This window comes from Callorhinus ursinus, unplaced genomic scaffold, assembly GCF_003265705.2.
Source record: "Callorhinus ursinus isolate GAN/ISIS: 27379988/994484 unplaced genomic scaffold, GSC_fseal_2.0 scaffold7, whole genome shotgun sequence".
Taxonomy (NCBI): Eukaryota; Metazoa; Chordata; class Mammalia; order Carnivora; family Otariidae; genus Callorhinus; species Callorhinus ursinus.
The window spans coordinates 6630153-6651454 of NW_027397069.1; the positions used below are offsets into that span (position 1 = coordinate 6630153).

General features: G+C 47.2%; 1 protein-coding gene and 1 long non-coding RNA gene across 11 annotated transcripts in view; one reads left to right on the forward strand and one right to left on the reverse strand.

Moving 5' to 3' along the window:
• The window catches only part of LOC141373094 (uncharacterized), a 79761-nt gene that overhangs the window by 28567 nt on the left and 29892 nt on the right, over positions 1-21302 (forward strand). Inside the window, exon 1 of one of the 3 annotated variants that reach the window (XR_012378732.1) lies at positions 18268-18383. The exons of the other annotated variants lie outside the window; for them this stretch is intronic. This is a non-coding gene — a long non-coding RNA (uncharacterized lncRNA). Of the gene's footprint in view, positions 1-18267; positions 18384-21302 lie in introns of those variants that run through there. 3 annotated transcript variants of the gene reach the window in all.
• The window catches only part of CLYBL (citramalyl-CoA lyase), a 252294-nt gene continuing 243782 nt past the window's right edge, over positions 12791-21302 (reverse strand). For 3 of the 8 annotated variants that reach the window (XM_073894349.1, XM_073894347.1, XM_073894352.1), the window contains one exon: positions 17978-18287. In XM_073894349.1, coding sequence (XP_073750450.1) covers positions 18117-18287 — 171 coding nt within the window. In that variant the 3' untranslated portion in view covers positions 17978-18116. Of the gene's footprint in view, positions 13822-17977; positions 18288-20871; positions 21019-21302 lie in introns of those variants that run through there. The other 5 variants (XM_073894351.1, XM_025874639.2, XM_073894348.1 and 2 more) reach the window with 4 other exon arrangements.

Sequence of the window (21302 nt, forward strand, 5' to 3'; positions counted from 1 at the left end):
AGTTCAAGCTCCATGTTGGGCGTGGAGCTTACTTAAAAAAAAAAAGGCAAAAAAAGTGAAGAGTTTATGCAGTGCTTCCCAACTTGTTATACACTGTGGCATACAGAGAAAATAATATTTTTATAGCAACTGGGCAGCTCTTGGCAGGCGATGATCAGCTTAGAAGTTGCAGCCATTCCTGGCCCTGTCCAGCTATAGAGACCCAGGTATACACCTTGTAATCTGTTCTTGCATGTTGGTTGGGGAATCCCTGGTCTAGTGAACATCATGAATGTACAGCGACAAGATGGAGGTCTTGGAGCCCTTTGAGAATCTGGTTAAAGTAATGTGTCCACTCCCTAGAAACACCGTAAATGTGCATACACATAGAATTTTTTTGCCCACAATTTCCAGGGATTCATAGAATTGCTCAAGTCCACTTCTGGACCTCAGGATGAGAACTCTTGCTTTAGATCATTAACCGAAGAAAGAGTGTTGATGAAGAAATGAAGGCAAAGGATAAATTCAGCCACTTGGATCAAAAATCCACCTAAAGAATGACAGAATCACAGACTCTTAGGGTTTTCAAAGACCCTTTTTATAAAGCTCTGGCTTTGGAAATGGTTCAAAGGCTGGGGACACCAAGCAGAAAATATCCAGGCCAAGTAATTAGATTCACACAATTGAGCACGTTGCGATGGTTGAGCAGATCACTTAGCTCCACGTTGTCTACCTTTTAAAAGGTATTGATGTTAACCTGGTCAGGATGATGACTTGGTAAATGGTCAGTTCAGTGGCAAATTTAGTTTCTGAATCCCTTCCTTCCCAACATTTTTCAAGGGGAACCTTCCCTAATTTCCTCAACATGCGTGGCGGGATGGGGAGGGTGTGGTGGAGTAGGGTTTTGCATGGACTTCCAAGTGGGACAGAGGCTGCTGGGGGCACTTACTGCTCCCAGGGCTCTGCTGCGTGCTTCCTAATCAGTCATTCCGACTGACTCAGCCCAACTTGCCCAAATAATCCATATGCACCCTTAAAGCCCCTGGAGGGGAAGATGACGGGTACTCAAAACAAGACACTGAGGGCTGAATTCCTTCCTAATTATTTCTGAAACAAAAAAGCCAGCTCTTAACCAACTGAGCCACCCAGGCACCCCAAAAAAGCCAGCTCTTAAAGGACTAAACGGTGAGTAAGGGATGGAGTGGCAGTGTTACCTTGACTACTGTGCGACTTCTATTAGTTTACGCTCAGGTCTCACATCACTTGAAAGTTGTCTCTTTGCAAAACACAGCCTGGAGGGAAATCTTGCCAGGGTCGTGCTCTGGTGAGTTAATATGCATTTAAACAGTTTTATAACAGATTATTTACCAACGGGAACAGAATGCCTTGGCACGGGATGCCTTTGAGAGAGCCGTCCTAGTGCGCTCGCTAATTCCATATTTCAAAATAATTTCCACGTTACCTTCTACTTCTTGAAGGTTCTCTCAAACTCTTCCCTCTACCAGTGAAATGAAAGAAGTGACAAGTCGGTGAGATAACGTTGCCCTCTGGTGTCAGCCAACACAAAAGAAAGAGCTAGAACTCAGGAAGGGGATAAGAAGTAGAAGGAAGATAGAAAGAAGACACTCATACCAGGAGAAAGGTGGAGACAGAGAGAGGGAAGGGAATGAAGAGGGAAAAAGGGAGATGGGTATGGTGTGCCATACCCACTGCATCCTCTTGTCACTGGTGAATGAGGGTATTTCAACTCCCCCTTGGCTGAGAAGGAGTGATACTGCCCTGGCTATTTGTCTACTAAATCTGGTGCCTCTGTGACCTGTGATGGGGTAGAGTAGGTTCATGGAGGGATGGCGCTTGGCCTTTCTCTTTGGGGGACTAATGGGGAAGAGAATTGGGTGATGGTCAACCATCAGAATTGCAGATACATATCTGAAAACCCACCTCTTCCTTAAGATGGAGACCAGCCGGAGATTTCCGTTCCTTTTAGGGATTCTACCAGTAATCCCCAAGGTGGGCAGGGCCTCACTGTCTGGCCTTTTAGTATACGCCTGGGCTTGAGGGCCTTGTGGGGGGAGGGGAAGTGACAGCACCACCGGCCCCTGGAGTTCCTCCTCACCCCAGCTCTTCTCCTCGTGCCACATTACCAAACTTTGCCTACCCTTTGGCTGTGCTTGCCAGAGCACTTGAGCAAGGAATGGTTGGCTTGTCCAGCCTATTAAATCTTGACTCTCATTCTTTAATGTGTCTATCCTGTCATTGACTTTTGGTGCCCTATAGAGGGACAAGCATTATGTCTTCTTGCTGCAAGCTGTGGAAAGGCAGTGGAATATTGTTAATGACCTTTTTACAGAAACAATTGATGACTTTAAAGAATCAATGGAAGCCGAAGGCAAAAATGTGGGTAAAGTTGGGGCAGAGGCATGGGGAGATCAAGTATTCCATCTCTGGTCAAGACTAGAGGAGATAACAGAGCCATGGAAAGGAGTCCTTTGGGCAGGAGAGCTCTGTGGGGAACAAGGAGAGGGCTGGGGATGTTTGGTTTAACTGGAGAAAGGCAGGAGTTAAGGCAAAGAAGAGACGTGAAGTTGGGAGAAGGAGGTGCCATCCGGTGCAAGTCCCCATTGTAGATTCTCTTGGTTTCTTCAACTCTTAGTTCAAAAGATAGTAAACCTGGGACTTCTTATGGATTCCTCAATCTGGCAGAACTCTTGAGTGAAAGAGGATTAGTAGTCTAGCTCCTAGCACCTGGTGAATTCAGGACATGTTATCGTACGGATGAATGTAATATCGCAACTGATTTTATTATCGGCTTTTAAATAGAAGGCATGTGTATGGATGGTAAATAATAAGAGAAAAAGGGAAAACAGATGGCTACCCCCCCCACCATGTCCCCACTATGTCCATGCAAGGCACTCAGGTTAGGGCTAGTCAGAGTTGTGGAAAACATGAAAGACTGTAACTACAGGAGAAGTCTAGAGGGAGAAAAGAAAACCAGTGGAATAATTTTCAGAGAGAGCTAATTCATGATTTGTAAATTATTTTATTTAGTTATTGTGCACTTGAAACAAAAGCGGCATAATAGTAGTTTACCCACATTCTATTCTATAGGCAAGGCAATGCACAGGGGATTGGGTCAGGTACCCCACTGGGCACTTCCTCTTTCTACCCCCACCAATTTCTCCCACAGGTGAGACAGCTTAGTTGATGCATATGAATACCCAGGATTGGCTTTTAGGTCAAAGAAAGTGCAAAAGGACATTCTGAGCCCTATGTGATGTGATGTGATGTGATGTGATGTGTGTGTGATCCTACCCATTTTAAGCAGGTGCCTTCCAGGAAGTCAGTGCTTTTGAACTTCAGGTTTCGAGTACCCATCCACCTGGAGCCACTTACCTTGCATTTGCTCCCTCAGAGCACGTGGCTTAGTTTATTTGACTCTAGCACTGGCTTTGCCTGTAACCTTAGTGCTCTTTTCTAGAAAAAGATTTGGTGAGACTTACTAAACTCAGACTAGGTTGTTCCTTAAGAAGTTGGTTCGTTTTCGCTCATTTTATTTGTCAGAATGTGAGATCTACCGCTATGGATCAATGATTTTGTGAAACCTTTCTCCACCCCACCCCCACCCTGCCCCATCTTTCTTTGTAAGCCAAAGCGATTTTGTATCACCCAAGCAACAAAGTGATTTACGAAATGAAAGAGAGGGACAATCTATTCCAATGGTTAAGAGGCAATAAAAAATATTTATGTGTGCCTGGCTGATGTTGACTTTTGGAGAGCATTCACTTGTAAACTCAAAGCTGAGGAAAACGAAAGATGAAAAAGCCAGCCCTTGGGGTTCTAATTCTGAACACAGGTCTTCTTAGGGGAAAAAAAAATCGTCCTTGTTTTGGTTTCAGATTCTGCATTTGTCAAGCGAAGTTATTAGCTTGGCCTCCTCTATCAGCACTGCTGATTTTCATAAGGCTGACTCTCAGACCCGGGGCTCAGAGGTTGGCAGTCTGGCGAGAGGCGGTGGGGTCATGCTGGGGGTTTCCTGGGGCACGCACAGGTGGGGGTGGGGTGGGTTGTTGAATTTGAATTCTTCCTAGGCCTCATCTTTTCTTTTTATCTTCCTCGTCTCTCGAATAATAATGCCCTCGTGAAGAAAACATTTTTTAAATTAAACAGCAGATGGTTATATAGGCTCGGTTCCTTCTCCCGCTGACATCTTGCACCTTGCTGAACGCTACCTGAAGCCCAGTGTTGGGTGTGCGGAGATTTAGGGCCGATGGGTCGGATTGTAATCTGCATGCACCCCAGCTGATGAATCGGTGGTAAGGCTTTGCTCTGTAATATTTGTACGGAAAATGCAATGTTTGCACAATAAAGCTCTCCAGATTTTTTAAGCCGTAGGAGCGAGGCCAGTTTACAATCAATGATAACAGGTTTCATGCGCTGCCATTACCACAAATAGTATCTTATTTCAGCAAAATGGTGGCAGTCAGCAGGAGGTCCAACAATGCAGATTTTAATCAGAAAATTTAATTTTATATACAATTCACAGTTTGTGCACGGTGAGAAATGTTTCTCACTGCATGAACTTTCAGGACTCGGCTCCAAGCAAAAGGAGTTTCAATTTATGTAACGCCTTTCTCAGCAAACAATACCCCAAAGCACTTCCTGGTAATATATGCTCGTGCTGCTCGGGAAGCTACTGCAGCAGTCCTTCTTAAAATTACCCAGGATATTTATTTGGAGCAATTAAAAGAAGCACCGTGTTCCACACAAATCCGTTTTTAATGCAGACGTTATGTGGGCCACCGTTTCAACGCCGGCTCCCTCTGACAGCACCACCACCCTGTGCTCCCTCGGCCCAGATTCGCTCCCTTGTGCGGCAGCTTTCCGCCTGGGCTCATCTCATTCTCCCGGTAACTTGTAAACACTCAGAAGAGAAGTCCATAATGGAAGTGTTGACAGGGCCTTTACAGGAAGGGCCCCAGGTTTGGAGGCACTGAATCGCAGGCTGGGCCCAGGAAGTGGTGGGTGCCGGGAGGGCCCGGAGGGCCACTCGGCTGTCCCGCAGATGACCCAGAGATGCCAGCCCTTGACTGATTTGCTGCTCTTGAGCAGGGGCTGGGGCTACAGGGTGCCAGGCTGCTTTTTCTGAAAGGGCAGCAGGACCCACTCCTCTCTGTGAGGTGCGGGGATATCACACACATATTTGGTAAGAGCAGGCAAAGGCTGTCAGAGGGAGGAGGCAGAGTCAGAGGGAGGAGGCAGAGGCAGAGGGAGGAGGCAGAGGGAGGAGGCATGGTCAGAGGGAGGAGGCGGAGGCAGAGGGAGGAGGCAGTGGCAGAGGGAGGAGGCAGGGTCAGAGGGAGGAGGCAGAGGCAGAGGGAGGAGTCAGAGGCAGAGGGAGGAGGCAGTGGCAGAGGGAGGAGGCAGGATCAGAGGGAGGAGGCAGAGTCAGAGGGAGGAGGCATGGTCAGAGGGAGGAGGCATGGTCAGAGGGAGGAGGCAGAGGCAGAGGGAAGAGGCAGTGGCAGAGGGAGGAGGCAGGGTCAGAGGGAGGAGGCCATGGCTAAGCTCAGGGCACCACCTTCCCATCTGTGGAAGGGACAGGAACTCATAATTAGTTGTCCATCCCCTGGGATGGAGGTGATGAGCGTGAGCTCCAGAAATGGAAAGTCTTGGGTAAGTCAGCCCCACCTTCAGCGGAGCTGGCAAAGGCAGCCAGGTGGGACGCCATCGGCCTGGTCTTGCCCCTGGTCCCTGCCAGGAGACACCCTCTCTGCTTATGAGAGCAAAGCGCCCCCTCCGTTGTTCCCTAGTAGGGCCTGTGATGGAGTCGCACTCCCCATCCCTCAAGCCGGCCTACACCTCTTCCCTGTTGGTGGAGCCTACATGACCTTGAGTTCATGGACAGTTAATCCTGTGTTGGGGGCAAGGGGGTAACAGTGGCTTAACCAGGAGCACCCCAGCCCTGTTTTGTGTTATTCTGGGACCCTGGGGGTGAAGCCATGAAGGCACCGTGCCTGGCTGGTATGCTGCCTCTCTGCAGGGTACATATTTCTGTTTTGCTTTCCATGTGGTCTTGTGCTTTCTATGCTTCATGCTTGTCTTCTGGACCAGACTGTGAACGTTTGAAGGAAGGGATCATGTTTTACTGTGTATAAGCACCTGAAACAGGAGGAGCTTCAGGAAGAACTAAAACAGGAATCCTGACGACCAGCGGTATGGTTTTAGGAATCAGTCACATTGTATTTGACTCATTCTCTATCTGTGGGTCTGGTTCCACCACCAGAGTGAGCTGCTAAGGGCGGGACCCTGAGTTACACATTTTTATATCCCTGGCAACTCACACAAGAGAGAGGAGAACATTTTCCATTTGGTTTGGGAATTCATTAACTGATTCACTGATTCCTTCAACAAAAATTTATTAAGGGCCAGCACCATGCTGGATGCCAGGAACCAACAAGTAGCTACGCCTTCTGTCTCTGTAGTTTTAATTCCTATCTCACTAGAGTATGTGTAGAAAAATGATGTTGCCATTTTTTAAATGGGACACATTTGTCTATTTTACAAAAAAACAAAAAACAAAAAACAACCAAAAACCAACCGCACGCGGTTCCTTGTCACTGAAACTTATCAATTCCTTCCTTATCCTCCCGTGAGATGAAATAAAGTTGCAAACCGTTATTTTACTCCAATCTTACTTACCAAAGGCATTGGTTGCCCATATTAGTCAGATCTAATACTTACAGTTAAGAGAAAGCCCTTCTGGTGTGGAGCTGATGGAAGAATGATCAGGCTCCCACAATGCAAGGTGGGGTCGTTTCTTCCCCTTTTGTTATATGAAAAGCTTCAAGCATTACTAAGTGATGACAGATAGTACACTTGGCTTCTGGTATTTCTTTGAAGGCCTGCCTGTAGCGTGCTGCTTGGAAGCAGGAATGATTCCACAAATGGCCAGGGAGCCACCTCTAAACCGCCCTTCACACCAGGTCCAGGTGTGTAAACAGAGCAGATAGGCCCTCCGCCCTGGAAGAAGGAGAGCTGGAGTGGAGCATTACAGTTTTCAGAATCCATTCTTCTCCCTCCGAGGCAGTATCTCAAAAATTCCCTCAAACTGTTTTTCTCCTCTGAAGCTGCTAATTGCATCAGAGATCCTTCCTTATAGAGAAGGAAAAGGGTCTTCCCAAGCCCCCACAGCAAGTGGGTGCCAGAGTGGGCACTGGGACTCAGGTACTTTCTTGCAAATCTTGGGTGGCCGTCCACCACCCAGCACACCTGAGCCCGTCCTCCCTGTGATGAGAAGTGGCCGTGGTGGCCAAGTCAGAAGGAGTCCCTTGGAAGCCCACGCCCAGAGTCCTGGCAGCAGGATGTTTCGGGTCATGTGAAGACTACCTGCTGGGGCCTCTCTTTTCAGGGTCTTCTTGGTGTGTCCATATATAATGTTTATATATTATCATATATCTATAATCAAATATATATAATTATCAATTATATGTATAATCAAAAAGTGTTTCAGTAGATCTGTATTTGTAATTAGCTCCAACTTAGTTTTTATTTATTTTTTATTTTTTTAAAGATTTTATTTATTTATTTCACAGAGAGACACAGCGAGAGAGGGAACACAAGCAGGGGGAGTGGCAGAGGGAGAAGCAGGCTTCCCGCGGAGCAGGGAGCCCGACGCGGGGCTCGATCCCAGGACCCTGGGACCATGACCTGAGCCGAAGGCAGACGCTTAACGACTGAGCCACCCAGGTGCCCCCCAACTTAGTTCTTAAAAATTTGACATATATATATATATATGTTTAAGATTTTATTTATTTGACAGAGCAAGAGAGCACAAGTAGGGGGAACAGTAGAGGGAGAGGGAGAAGCAGGCTTCCTGTGGTGCAGGCCCGATGAGGGGCTCGATCCCAGGACCCTGGGATCATGACCTGAGCCGAAGGCAGATGCTTAACCATTGGAGCCACCCAGGCGCCCCTGACATGTATATTTTCTTAAGACTGTATTTTTAAGTAACTTCTTCACCCCATGTGGGGCTCGAACTCATGACCCAGGAATCAAGAGTTGCACACTCCACCGACTAAGCCAGTCAGGTGCCCCCCAAATTTGCTATGTATTTAATGAAAAATTTGGAAATACAAAAATGTAAAAAGAAGAATCTCATCGCCCAAACACAGTAATTGCTAACATTTTGGTGTATTTTCTTCTGATGTGGTTTCTTTTTAACATGGTTGTAATCGCATTGTAGTAATAATAGCAGCTAACATTTGTTGAGGGCCTACTATATGTCAGGTCCTGTTCTTTATATGTCTTATCTCATTTAAGTTTCCTATCAACCTATGAGGTAGTTACTATTATTACCCCCATTTCACAGATAATAAAACTGAGGCACAGTGAGGTAAGTACCAGCAGTAGATAGTGAGTGGGAGAGCCAAGCAGTCCATCTCCAGACTTGGCATCTGGAGCTTGGTATCTGTTTTTGAACCTGACTTTATATTAAAAGCACTTTCTTATTTTCTTTGGAAACACCAGCTTTCATGGCTGCCTAATAGTCCATCAAACAAATGTCCCATGGTTTACTTAACCACGCCTCGATAATTTATTTATTTATTTTAAAATTTTTATTTATTTATTTGACACAGAGAGAGAGAGAGAGAGAGCACAAGCAGGGGGAGCAGCAGGCAGAGGGAGAAGCAGGCTCCCTGCTGAGCAAGGAGCCCGATACAGGGCTCGATCCCAGGACCCCAGGATCATGAGCTGAGCTGAAGGCAGACACTCAACTGACTGAGCCACCCAGGCATCCCCACACCTCAGTAATTTAAATGATACAACTGTGAATCAAGTAGTCTTTGTGAAAGAGGCTTTTTCTACATTTGGGATCACAGGATTTTCTTAGGATAAATCCCCAGATCTAGATTTAAGAGGTACAAGAAAATGATGACAAGTCCACTGATACATACTGCCCAATATTTTCCAGGTGGGCTGCACCTGGTCTCACTGCCCCCAGCCATGTGAGTGTTGGCCCCAGAGCTTACCACTTATAAAATGATTGATTCATTTGATAGGCAAAAACATTGCTTTTAGCAGTTCTTGCCATGAAAAAAAATTGATCTTTTTATAAACATTCGTTTTTATGGCTGCGTGCAGCATTTACCTGTAAGATACCTGTACATTTCCGTCTTTTTATTCCCTCTTTCGATTTCAGACCTGGAGCTAGGGTCTTGGTTCATCTGCATGTTTGTTATAAGGGATAATCAAGAGTAGTTAGAACAGAATGGGGGTGGGGGGCACCGGAATAAGGAAGGTCTCAACTCCCCACCCTGCTTTCGCTCCTGACAGAAACTTCCGGACCATAGAGGACTTAGGGCCATCTCTAGGACTGCCCTCCTAGCCATCACCAACACAGGGACATCACGTAACCACAGGCACGTCAGAGAAGCACAATAAATACCTTTGGAGGGGTGAATCGGTGGACTGTTCTATCACCGTCTGCCAAACCTTAACCTACCCTCCCCTAGCGACTCTATAGCTTGAATCACTGCAGCTCAGTGTTCCCTTTGGTTAAAAAAAAAAAAAAAAAAAAAAAGGTTTGCCTCTGTGATCCCAGGTCCTGGCCTTATTAGGATCCTAGAGGAGTGGCCAACCAGAGGTCTTTTAGCCCAAGGCAAATAACTAAGATCAAAGCCTCCTGGATCTCTCCGGGGAGGTCCTTGCCTGAGAGGACCAGGACCTCAAGTCAAAAAAGACTGGGCTCACCCCTTCCCTTTGTGACCCGGGAGCTTGCCATCCTTGATGGGAAAAGGGGAGAAGGAGGCAGATTAGGGGGAGCGGGAAAGGTGAGGGAGGTGATGTTCTTGGGGGAGGCCAGTGAGGGCAAGTGTTTAGAAAGATGGCTCAGGGGCGCCTGGGTGGCTCAGTCAGTTAAGCGACTGCCTTCAGCTCAGGTCATGATCCTGGAGTCCTGGGATCGAGTCCCGCATCGGGCTCCCTGCTCAGCGAGGAGCCTGCTTCTCCCTCTGCCCCTCCACCCTCTCATGTGCTCTCTCTCTCTCTCTCTCTCTCATTCTCGTTCTCTCAAATAAATAAATGAATCTTTAAAAAAAATAGAAAGATGGCTCAAAGGCTTGCTGAGCCCCGGCTTCTTCCTGTAAGGAGCCCTCGCTGGGCACGACCTCTCTTGCTCTCTTGGGGCCTTCAGAGATGCTGGCTAAGCTCACTCCTGCCTTCGGGGACTGTGGGACTCACTCAGATGAGTTGTTACTTGACATCTCTGACTCCATTTCTATATACACTGTACAATGTAAAATTCAAGTGTTTTGAGAACTTCAGATGTCAACTGGGACAAATATTGCTTTATGCCTGTACGTTTTAAATGTATGTTAAAAATTTGCCAAATATTAGTCATGACGTATGATGCTGGCATTGAAGTGGTCGAACTTTTAAGTGAAATGTACAGGAGGGTAGCCATCCACATAGGAGTACCTTAGTTTAAAAATTAAGTGTAAGACATTTTAAGACTATGATTATACCAACCTCTTCTGTGAATCAGTCAGGGATGTGAATGTGTATAACATTAGAAAGTATGTCACATGGGAGAAATCAGTCAACTATTTTAGAGTTAATGTGGCCCTAAACAGAATTATGGAAACTTACTTGTTACTTACTTATAAGTAAGTTTGCTTCTAAAGTTTAGCCTGGCTAGGAGTTCCCAAACTATGTTACAGCATAATTAGACTTAGACCCCTAATGTAAAAGCCACATTTAATCTTTCAGAGTTTTGCTTGGTGGTTTTTCTTTTTAATCTGCAAAATGATAGGTCAGACCAGAGTCTGATTTAATGAGTCTCGGTGGGGCCCAGACACTGGTATTTATTAAATGCCCACCACGTAATTCTAATGTGCAGCCAGGGTCAAGAACCATTGGCCTAGATGATCCCTAAAGTCCTTCTCTGGCACCTAAATGCTGTGATTTTTGTAATTTTAAAATTTAAAAGTCAGTAAGAAAATCAGGTTCACTTCACAGAGCATTCTGCTTAAAAACGTCTTCCCAAATTCAGAGGTCTCAGAAATCCTAAAATGAAACTTACTTCATAACTGACCCAACCCCAACCCCATGAGGTATTTTGGGCAGATGTTATGAATTTTGAAAATTTATGTTTGCCCTACATTTCAACATTCCTAAATGAGTTTTAAGGCAATTACAAAAAAAAATTTTTTTTTTCACCTTTGAGAGTCAAGATGTGGTCAAAGTTTTTGATTTGGAAATCAGAAGGATCCAATGAAATGTTTATGGATAAAGATAGAGGGGAAATGAAGATATTGACTCTTAGCTGGTAGCTTGGGATGACAACTCCCTATGTGTGAGTGTGTGTTCGCACATGAGCCTCTGCTGGGATCAGTGAGGAGCAGTTGATGTTGGGGGAGGGGGGAGTAGCTCATAGACACTAAAAGGACAGATGGTGGCAGACCGTAGCCATGGGGCCAGGATGCTACTAATTTCAAGGCAGTGTCCACCTAGGAACCGTTCTTATTGAAGACTACGTTCCCAGAACCATCAAGTTTTTAAGATGTCGTTCAGCTGGAGATGGTTTTTATTTTGTTGTTATAAAGCCCAGGCATCCACACTAAAGGCTCAAATAACCACATCTTTACTTGTGGCTCACAAGTGTATCTGCGGCAAAGAGGCTGAAACCTCTCCACGAGTAAGTCAGGAAACAGATAGATGCAAGTTTGGTATTTATATTAGAAATACAAGTGAAAGAAGGAACATTACCATCAGAAGTGTGCATTTCTAAAGATTCATTTGAAAGTTTTGAAAAAAAGTAAAGCTCATGCCCTGGGGCTTCGGGGAGTATGTACAAAATACAATAATTAAATTAAGTCCAGCAGTTAAAATTCCTCATAAAAAGAAAAAGCTGGAGCGCTTCCCAATGGGGAATGCTTGACTTAAAAGAAAGGTTTTACTCTGTGGCCTGAAGGTCAACAAACTGGAACTCTGTGGGAATGTATAAAATTTCTTAAAGGGTTCTTCCGTCTTTGTTTGGTTGAAAGAAAATAAAAGAGTAAAAAGGGGCAAGTTTTGAAAATTCAAAAAATGAAGGTGCAGACCTAAAATCATCATGATTTTTATAAATGCAGCACCAGAGGCTATGAAAACACGCTCTTTTCTGAGTACTAATCTAACACATATGCTCTTTGAGGAGGAAGGAAAAAGACCAATGGTTCCATTCGAACAAACCATTTTAAAATGTGCTTGTTTTCAGAAGCAGTGCATGCAAATTCATGTCCCATTCATTTGCTACTTATTTTGGAGATATTTACCTTAACTATTCTCATAAATATATTTCACAATTTAAAATTCCTTAGATGACACAAAGGCTAATTGATTTTTAAAAGATTTTTACAAAGCAAAGGTGTAAAAAATGATTTGGAGGGTCACATCCTTATTTACCTAAAATGGGATATTTATCATAATTTGAAAATAACTGTTTTTATAAATAATCACTATTGCTACCTCTCTGGTAATGTTCTCCTCCCCACCCCCAAAAGGAATACAGTTAAGAACACAATAGAAATCAGGGGCGCCTGGGTGGCTCAGTTGTTAAGCGTCTGCCTTCGGCTCAGGTCATGATCCTGGGGTCCTGGGATCGAGCCCCGCATCGGGCTCCCTGCTCTGCGGGAAGCCTGCTTCTCCCTCTCCAGCTCCCCCTGCTTGTGTTCCCTCTCTCGCTTTGTCTCTCTCTGTCAAATAAATAAAAAATTCTAAAAAAAAGAACACAATAGAAATCAAATTTTATATCCTTGAACTTTGTTACTTATAAGTATCATGAATTTCAGGTTGTATACTCAAATAATTTCCACTAAAACATAAGGAGCCAGTAATGCGGGATCCTCATCTTTATTGCTTAAATAGAATCTGAATGTTGCCTTTGCATTAGGACAGCAAGATCAAATGCAGGACATTAGGAATAGCAGTTTTGGCAGCAATATTTAATTTACTGAATAATTAGCAGCCTCATTGGCATTTCTACTTTGATTCCCAAAGTACAATATTAGCTGTCCCCTGCACTCGGGCTCTCTGCAGTAAAATGGGCTAATAAACTTCCTGTGCCAAGTTCACAGTAAATGAAAGGCTATGGAGCATCCTGCAAGCAGCTCCCGATTTAGGATGCTAGATTTACTTCCAAAACATGGACACGGAATTAGAAAAAGAATTGTTACCCCGTTTTGTTTTCTCTGCTACATTTGTTGATTTTGCATTTGGAACGGCAAGGGGAGGTAGGAAAGAAAGACTATAAGGAAAAGCGAAATAGAAGCAGACCAAGAGCAGACACAGAGACCAGAGAGGAGCGAGGAGACAGAGAATAAAGGCGACGGAGGAGGGGCTGAAGCAGTGAGGCTGGAGCCAAGAGGAGGCCCAGAGAGCTAACAGAGCTTGGTGAGTGCCCCCTCTGTCCTCGAGGGCTACATCCTGCTCCCTCCTCCCTCCACTGGATTCCTACCTTTAGACCACCCAAGACATTCTCCAGCCACTTAGACCAGTCCTCAGTGGGCAGTCACGCAAAATGTTACATCTAGGGGGTGATCCAGGGCCTACAGGAGCCAGGGGGCCACGGAGGCCCACTTCAAGGTGGCATTTGCCTGGTGGTGGAGTTTCCTGACTGCGTCTGATGACTGGTTGTTTCAGTTGTGATGAGCTCAAATACCTTTGCTGGGTCCGGGACTGTGTCTGAGGGAGGCAGTTACTGAAAACGAGGTTTCAGGGCCCCCTGGCTGGCTCCGTCCGTGGAGCGTGTGACTCTTGATCTCGGGGTTGTAAGTTCAAGCCCCACGTTGGGCGTGGAGCCTACTTAAAAAAAAAAAAAAGAAAAAGAGGTTTCAGCTTCTTTCTCATTGTTTCAAAAAACTTATTTGGAGCTTCCTTAGTGGGGAACTTAATGTGAAACCAGAAATCTGAGGAGTTCCTGGGTGTGGAGCTGTGTGGTTTAGTGGTTTAATTTCAAGACATTCAGACATTCGTTGTAGGCTTGGTTTTGCCAGCTGTGTGACCTTGAGCAAGTCCACTGAAAGGGCCAGTATTTGCACAGCTCCAGGAGGCCACTCATAGTCTATGTTTTCTATGTGGATGGAGCCCCCTCCCTCCAGGAATCGGTACTGCATAATCTTCCCGGGCTTCAGTAACCTCTACAAGATCAGGGTGGTTGGACAGGATGCTGACGTGAATTTGTAGTCAGAACAGCTCTATAGTGAGAGAAATTTCCATGGTCCAGGAATGGGACTAGGAGGTTCTGAACAACAACAACAACAACAAAAGAGCCGCAAAGCTCCCCTGGAACGTGCACGGCTGTTGGGAGTGTGCCGCCACACCCAGCGTGTCCAGGGATTGGTCCCACCAGTATGTTCTTCTGTGAGGCCAGAGCCTTCACCGGCCAGTAAAAGTGAACGAGAAAATGGGGTTCACCTGATAGAAGTTCACTTTCCAGCCAGCTCTGCTGGGGGTGGCGGGTGGGGGGGGGGAAGGGGGATGGGAGTTCCCGCCCTGGACTGCAGCGCAGGCTGAGCACCGAGATGGAAATTATCTGACCTTTCCTGAATGCCTGAAAGCATGATGCTAGTGCTTTCTAAAAAATACCATATTTATTTATTTGTTTGTTTTTATTTGACATTCATTCCTTTCTAAAGATGATTTTTTTTTTTTTTTAAATCATGGTAAAATCTACACATCACCGGATGCAAGCTGCCCCGAGGAGGCTGAGAGTCTGGGCAGCTGTGTGCAGCTGAGGCAGATGCTGACGGGGCAGTTGACAGCTGGGGGTTGTCTGCTGACCTCCCCGACCCCTGCCCGGCCGGCCGAGCCAGCGAGCGAGTGGGGACGGGGCGAGGGGCACCCGGGTGGGGCATTCCGTGCCCACTGCCTCCTCCTGGCAACTCTTTGAGTTAGGTATTGTTGTTCTCGTTGAAGAAACTGATACTCAGAGAGAATAAACGACTTGTTTGAATGTGACACAACCTGGTCATCGGAAAGCCAGGATTAGAACTTAAGTGTCTGACGGAGGAAAGACTCTGTTCCTGATTCGAATGATCGCACTTGGAGCGAACTCCTGCTGGGGGTGAGAGGTGAGCAGGAGAGGGATGCGGAGATGCATGGCAATGTCCAGGTTTCAGGGCATCCACACTCTTTGGGGGACACACACACGTAACAGCCACCATCTGATCCAGGGCAATGGAGGGACTGGGGGAGGGTCAGTGAGTCATCTGTGGGCAGCTGGGGAGACCTCACAGACGTGACCTTCAAGGTATGCCTTGAAAAGTGGTTAGGAGTTTGTTGGGTGAGAGGAAGGGGTTGCAGCTTATGCACAGGCTTTGCAGAAGAGGGTCAGGAACTACCGCCAGCCAGCCCGGCTGCTCGTGGCCAGAGCCCCTTGACAGAGGTGACGCGGCACTGGTGTGGAAATGCTGCTGGTGGTGGGAGCTCCCTCAGGCCAGACTGGGAGATGCGTCGCAGAGTCTCCCCCCCAACGCCGCCGCCGGAAGTTGCTGCACGAATTCCAGCCCCTGGAAACCCACTGGGAGGAAACGGGTGTGGTCCTTTCCTCATTTGGGAGTTCGGGTTATTAACAGTTTCCCCGGAGAATCTAAGCCAGCATTTCATGTTAGCTTTTATGTTCTTCCTTCCCTGGAACTCAAAAGAGCCCATTAAAAAAAAAAATTAAGGGGCGCCTGGGTGGCTCAGTCGTTAAGCGTCTGCCTTCTGCTCAGGTCATAATCCCAGGGTCCTGGGATCGAGCCCCGCACCGGGCTCCCTGCTCCGCGGGAAGCCTGCTTCTCCCTCTCCCACTCCCCCTGCTTGTGTTCCCTCTCTCGCTGTGTCTCTCTCTGCGTCAAATAAAGAAATAAAATCTTAAAAAAAAATTAAGCCACATGCCTAGAGTGTGAAGTCTTCTGAAGAAACTCTCCACCACAAGGCTATCTGAAATGGAATGTTCCTTTTTCTCTTGATTCTGTGTCTGAATAACTAAGGCAATTTCTTCATTGTTTCAAAACAAAACAGAACCCAGCCAAACCAGCTATGTGGCATTATGTAGACCAAAAAATCCAGTTTGTTTTCACTGAATTTCTCCCCTTTATCTAGATATTTTAACATCTTGTTTTTCACAAGATGGAGTTTTCAGTATATCAACTCTCTCACAACATGTAATGAAAGAAATCTTGAAAATTCCTTCCAGGGCTTAGACTAATCTCTGGGACCAGTTTTCTATATGTTTACATGTTGCACACACAGTGTGAGAAATTGATTTTGACCAATGGAGAAGCCTAACATAGTTACAGGATTCCCTCTAGGTCAATAGGCACAGGTGATCCAAGGGTGAGTTTTCTATCCTTTCTGATAAATAGAAAGCTCTGTCTTTGACTTAGGGTTCAGCATTTAAACCAAGGGAACTTCCTTGGTTCCTGAACAAGAGCTCATACTGGAGAAAGGCACCCCCGGTTGGCCAGATTCTGTCCTAAGATGGAGCACAGCTTTCCCATTCCCCGTGTACGGCCAACGGGAGAATGGGGCAAGACTGAAGTGTTCGTTCCCTTAGTAAGTCTGACAGGCTGTTTACAAACTGACTTTCCTTTTCAGACTTCAGGCAGGACTCCCGGCTTCAGGATTGCAGCCTGGCCGAGCTCCTAGAGACCAAAAGAGCAGGGGAGAAGGAGATAAAATGGGTGCAAGAAGTGGCTGGTTTGCCAAGCATATGGTGTGTAGTTTTTCAAATGTTTTAAATTCTTAATCCGCACCTCTCTCGTTACTATCACTACTGTCGTCAATGGCACTTTTTGTTGTGGCATTTGACATTATTTTACGCCTTTGCTCTTCCTTTGACTTCACACAAGAGCGTTTTAATTTTGAAAGAAAAGTGCATCCGGAACCAGTCCTACGACTTTCATGCTAGCTGGCTGCTTGGCACTGGGTCGGGCTCAACAGATGTTTGTTGAATGAATAAACGAATGAATGAATGGATCCTCCGAAAAAAGTTCAGAGAAATCTTTACTTTCAGGAAAGGCTTCTTATTTTTGTTTTGTTTTGTTTTTAAACTCGGGATTATCACTTATAGCATCCTCTATGGATTTGACAGGGAAATTGGAAAAGTTGGTTTTTGAATCTTTTGAAGATTCAAAAAGCAAAAGCAAAAAAGCCGTCTAAAATGGAATGCTCATTTTTCTCTAGATTCTAATACCGTGTTTGAATATGGTGGGGAATTCAACTCAACGACTGAAAGCAGGGGGACCCGAATCCTCCGCAGGTCCCTCTGGCCACGAGTCCGGATTTGAGCCCGACAGACTAAGGGCGCGCGGGGGTCTGGTCAAGGAGATCTGGGCCCAAGAGATGCGCCAGTCTCTTGCAGGGTCCCTAGGGCTCGTCCTTGCTCCCGGCCCTGGCGCTGACTTCGGGGCTGGAGTCGGTCGGTCCCCAGGGCAGGCGCGAGGGCCCCGCGCAGGTGTCGGGCCTGTGCGCGGGGTGCGCCAGGGGTGCTGGGGGCCTGGGAGACCCGAGAGAGACGTTATTGTTACACTGTAACGAGTCTGATTAACATGCTCCTGACACTTTCCCTTAGTTTCTCCGGCTCCTAGCAACAGCTCACAAAGGCGCAGGATTGTCCCGGGCTCCGCGGGGACACGGGGCAGCCTTTGATCTGCCACCATTACAGCGGGGCTGCGCGACAGGCTCGCGGGCTCCGGGCGGCCCGCGGCGGGCGGGCGGGCGGGCGGACGAGCGGGGCCCGCAGTCCCGGCCCACTGGGCTCCCCCGGCCCAGGCCGCGCCCCGCCGGGAAGGGACGGTGCGCCTCCGGAGGGCGCGCGCGGTGCCTCCGGGGCCTCCACTCTCCGCGTCCAGGTGCCCTCGCGCGCCGCCGGCCGCCCTGGGTCCTCGGGAAGTGCCGGCGGCGGGGGACGCGGGACTCCGCGTGTCCGGGCCCCGCGGGCGCACGTCCTCCCGACGGGGCGCGCTGCCCGGGCTCGCCGAGCCCTTCCCGTCGGAAGGAGCAAACACCGAGCCGTTCACTTACAAACAAAAATTTCAAAAAGGAAGGGCGCGAGCGACAAATCCCTTGTCTTTTACAAGACTTGTAAACAGTTTTTTTTGTTTTTTGTTTTTTTAAATAAAAATTCTGCAGGCTTCAGTCCGCTTAGCTGGAACGGGGTCGGATCGACAGCAAACGACCACAAAAGGCGCTAACGACGATTTCAGTTTCTTCCCACACATCACTTTCTTTATGTCGTTGGCAGTTCTTACCGATTCGGAAGGAAATATGCTGCCAAATAATTGCTGGAATGTAAACAAACTACCATCACCAAACATCCACAATCACCCATCATCACAGGACAGCAAAAAGCTGCCCGGTACCACGGCGCAAGCTTTCAGGTACTAAGTTAGGTATTTTAATTGCCATTTTGTTCGCTCTGTTCGCCCCCCACCCCCGTCCCGAGTTAAAATAAAGCGCGGAAAGGAAGATTAAAGTTTTAACATTTAAATGTTGAGCTCTGCTAATTACTTTCCTCCACTTTCCCCCGAAACTGCGATGTGAAAACCTCGCGGGGGAGGGTCTCTGGGCTGGGAGGACAGTGTCCCCGAGCCTGGGGCATAAACTCCGCGGTGACAGACCGGCTCGGTGCCCCTCGCCGGCATTAATATGCACAAGATCCTGCTGGTAATCTTATAACCTGTTTTGTACGATCAGTTGCCTTCCAAGTACTAGCGGTAAAACTAAAAACTAAAAACGGACGACAGTTAGCTTTCCAAGATGAATGGAAACCATAAAACCAGAATGTCCTTCGAATTTAAAAGCATGTGTTCTTTTTTATCCTCTTAAGACATAGTTAGAAAATATAACGTCTCCAGTGAAGGTCAGTTTCCCGAATGAGGAAGGAGGGCAGAACTATTAGGGGTTAATGTGTTAAAGATGATAACAGGTATATTTTAGAAAAGGAAACAAACCCTACATGGTCTGTTCCATTTACCCAGCAAAATATGGCAAGCAACGGGCTACTTTCAAATTCAAATAGGAGGCGGTGAAGTCTTCTTGAGGAAGCTTTTCCCAGCCTGTCCCTGGAGGAGAGGACCTGAGGGCAGCGGGCGGTTCAATACTTCGAAATCTGAAGGGAACTGCACCCAGATGCCGGGGAAATTCCCAACTTGTGCTCACAGACAGTGCCTGACTCCGCTGGAGTTTCCCCTCACCATTTCAATAAAACATGATTGTATTGATATAATCCTCTATACATTAAAATGAGGTTGTCACAGATTGTCATTAAGACCTCAGTAAAACAATGAAGACATTATTGGGCACCCCCCCTCAGGCAAGGTATTAGGGGAATAAAACAATCTACACCACACGGGTCCTATTGAGATTAATGAAAAAATTATGCAAAAAAAAATCTCAATTTCATTTTCCCGTGACAGGGCTTTGCATACATAGTCCTGCCCTGCACCTGATGATTTATTAAACTAATCTACAGTGATCACCGCTGATGTTCTCAGCTCAATCTTGTCCTGGCTCATTTTCTAAGTAATTGTTTCTCATTAGTTCTGATAATGTTTTAATAGTGTTACCCATAATTTAGCCCCCAAGAATTAATAACAAGGGGGTGATATGGTGAAGCGGCTTGTGATGAGCTACACAAAATATAAACAGGTATGGTTTTTAATTAATCAGATGGCTGCGAGGTCCTCTTGTAGTCCACTGCCAACTGGAGGAGTGCCCCAGAACCTCTGACCCTAACTACACCCTCTTCTGGGGGCCCTCGCTCAGGGTTTCTGCTCAGAGTGGGACCAGAGCAGATTGGTCCAGATTTTTGGCTCTAGTGGGTCCTAATCTCATGATATTACCATAATTGGGAACAGAGGGTTACGAGGACGATGATAAATGTGACATTTGGGGGTCAGGTAAAGGTGTGGTGACCAGTCGGTCCCACACTGTAGGGGATCTAGGAACCCACGGGCCTGTTGGTGATGGGGGTGGGGAGTCCTAGCCACGTCCCGGCTCTCAGCACCACCCGGACAGAGACCTTACTGGGGGGCGCTGCTTGTCCTATGACCGCTGCCCGCCGCCCGCCGCCCCGACCGCCTAAAGCCCAGTGCGACTGGAGGCCAGGCTTCCTCCCACACTGGCTGAGATACCGCCCTCCTCCTTCCGGCTGCTCCGTGTGAGGATGCGGCTAGCTCCCACCTTCCTTTCTGCTAACTCGGGGGGCAGCACAGGATGGCCAAGGTGAAGAGGGACAGTGCTCTCAGGAGGGGCTGGAGAGAGGGGAGCACAGAGGAGAGGAGACCCCCCCCCCTGCCCAAGGCAGGCCGGGACCCCAGCTTAACACATCCCATCCCCGTTCAAGGGCTGTGGCCTCAGATCCCAGGTTTGGGATTATTAGCTGGTGTTTCCAGAATGTGTTTCCCCAGAACTGTCCTGCGTGGATCTGGTTCCTTCCGCCCTCCTGGCAGAACTGAATCATCCCCTTCCTTCAGTGCACTGGGTGGGTGGGGGGTTGTGGGACGGTGTGTGGGCCTCTCCCACTCGGCTTGGGTTCCATGGCGCCCCTCCTTGTATATAACCTTCAACTCTACTTCCCTCTGGCTTCCTGTAGGAACTGCAAGAAGCAGGGGCAGAGCAGACCCCTGGTTGGGCCATACAGTCGGGGCCACGGAGGAAATAAACAACAAGGGTGTAGGAGGAGGTGAAAAATGAAAATAAAAAAAAACAACTGTTTTCTATTTACAAATTTAAAGAAACAGAACAGCCTTCCCCGCGGTGTCTGTCTAAGAGTAGCAGCTTTGCGGCTGTGTAGGTCATGAAAAGGTTGGTGTAGAGTTTAAAACTTCCCATTCTGTTAATTTCTTAAAGAACAGTCGTCCAGAGTCTCAACACAAAAGCTCATGATTTAATGAGGAGCAGAAACAAAATCTCTGATTGTTGGTGTTTCAAATTTCATTGGCGTCCTCTGGCAAACACAAGTTGATCCTTCCCAGCTTCAATACCCTTTAGCCTTCAGTATAAGAGCACATGCTGAATAGGGAAGAATGGCTGGTTGTTATGTTTATTTACCCTTACTACAAGCTGGGTTAACCTCTTCAAAACAGCTTTACTAAGCCCGTTAACCACACCGCCCATATGACCTGCAGCAGCATCTCTAATGTGATGCAAATCTCGCAGGGGACCATATGCACCAGCTCTGCCGCATTGTGTCTTCTTAGAGGCTACAAGTTTATTGCTGAGGGGGCCCTGTCCCGGCCATACGGCCATACATTTACGGGGGGAAGCGGCCTCAATGGCAAACAGTTAAATGGGGA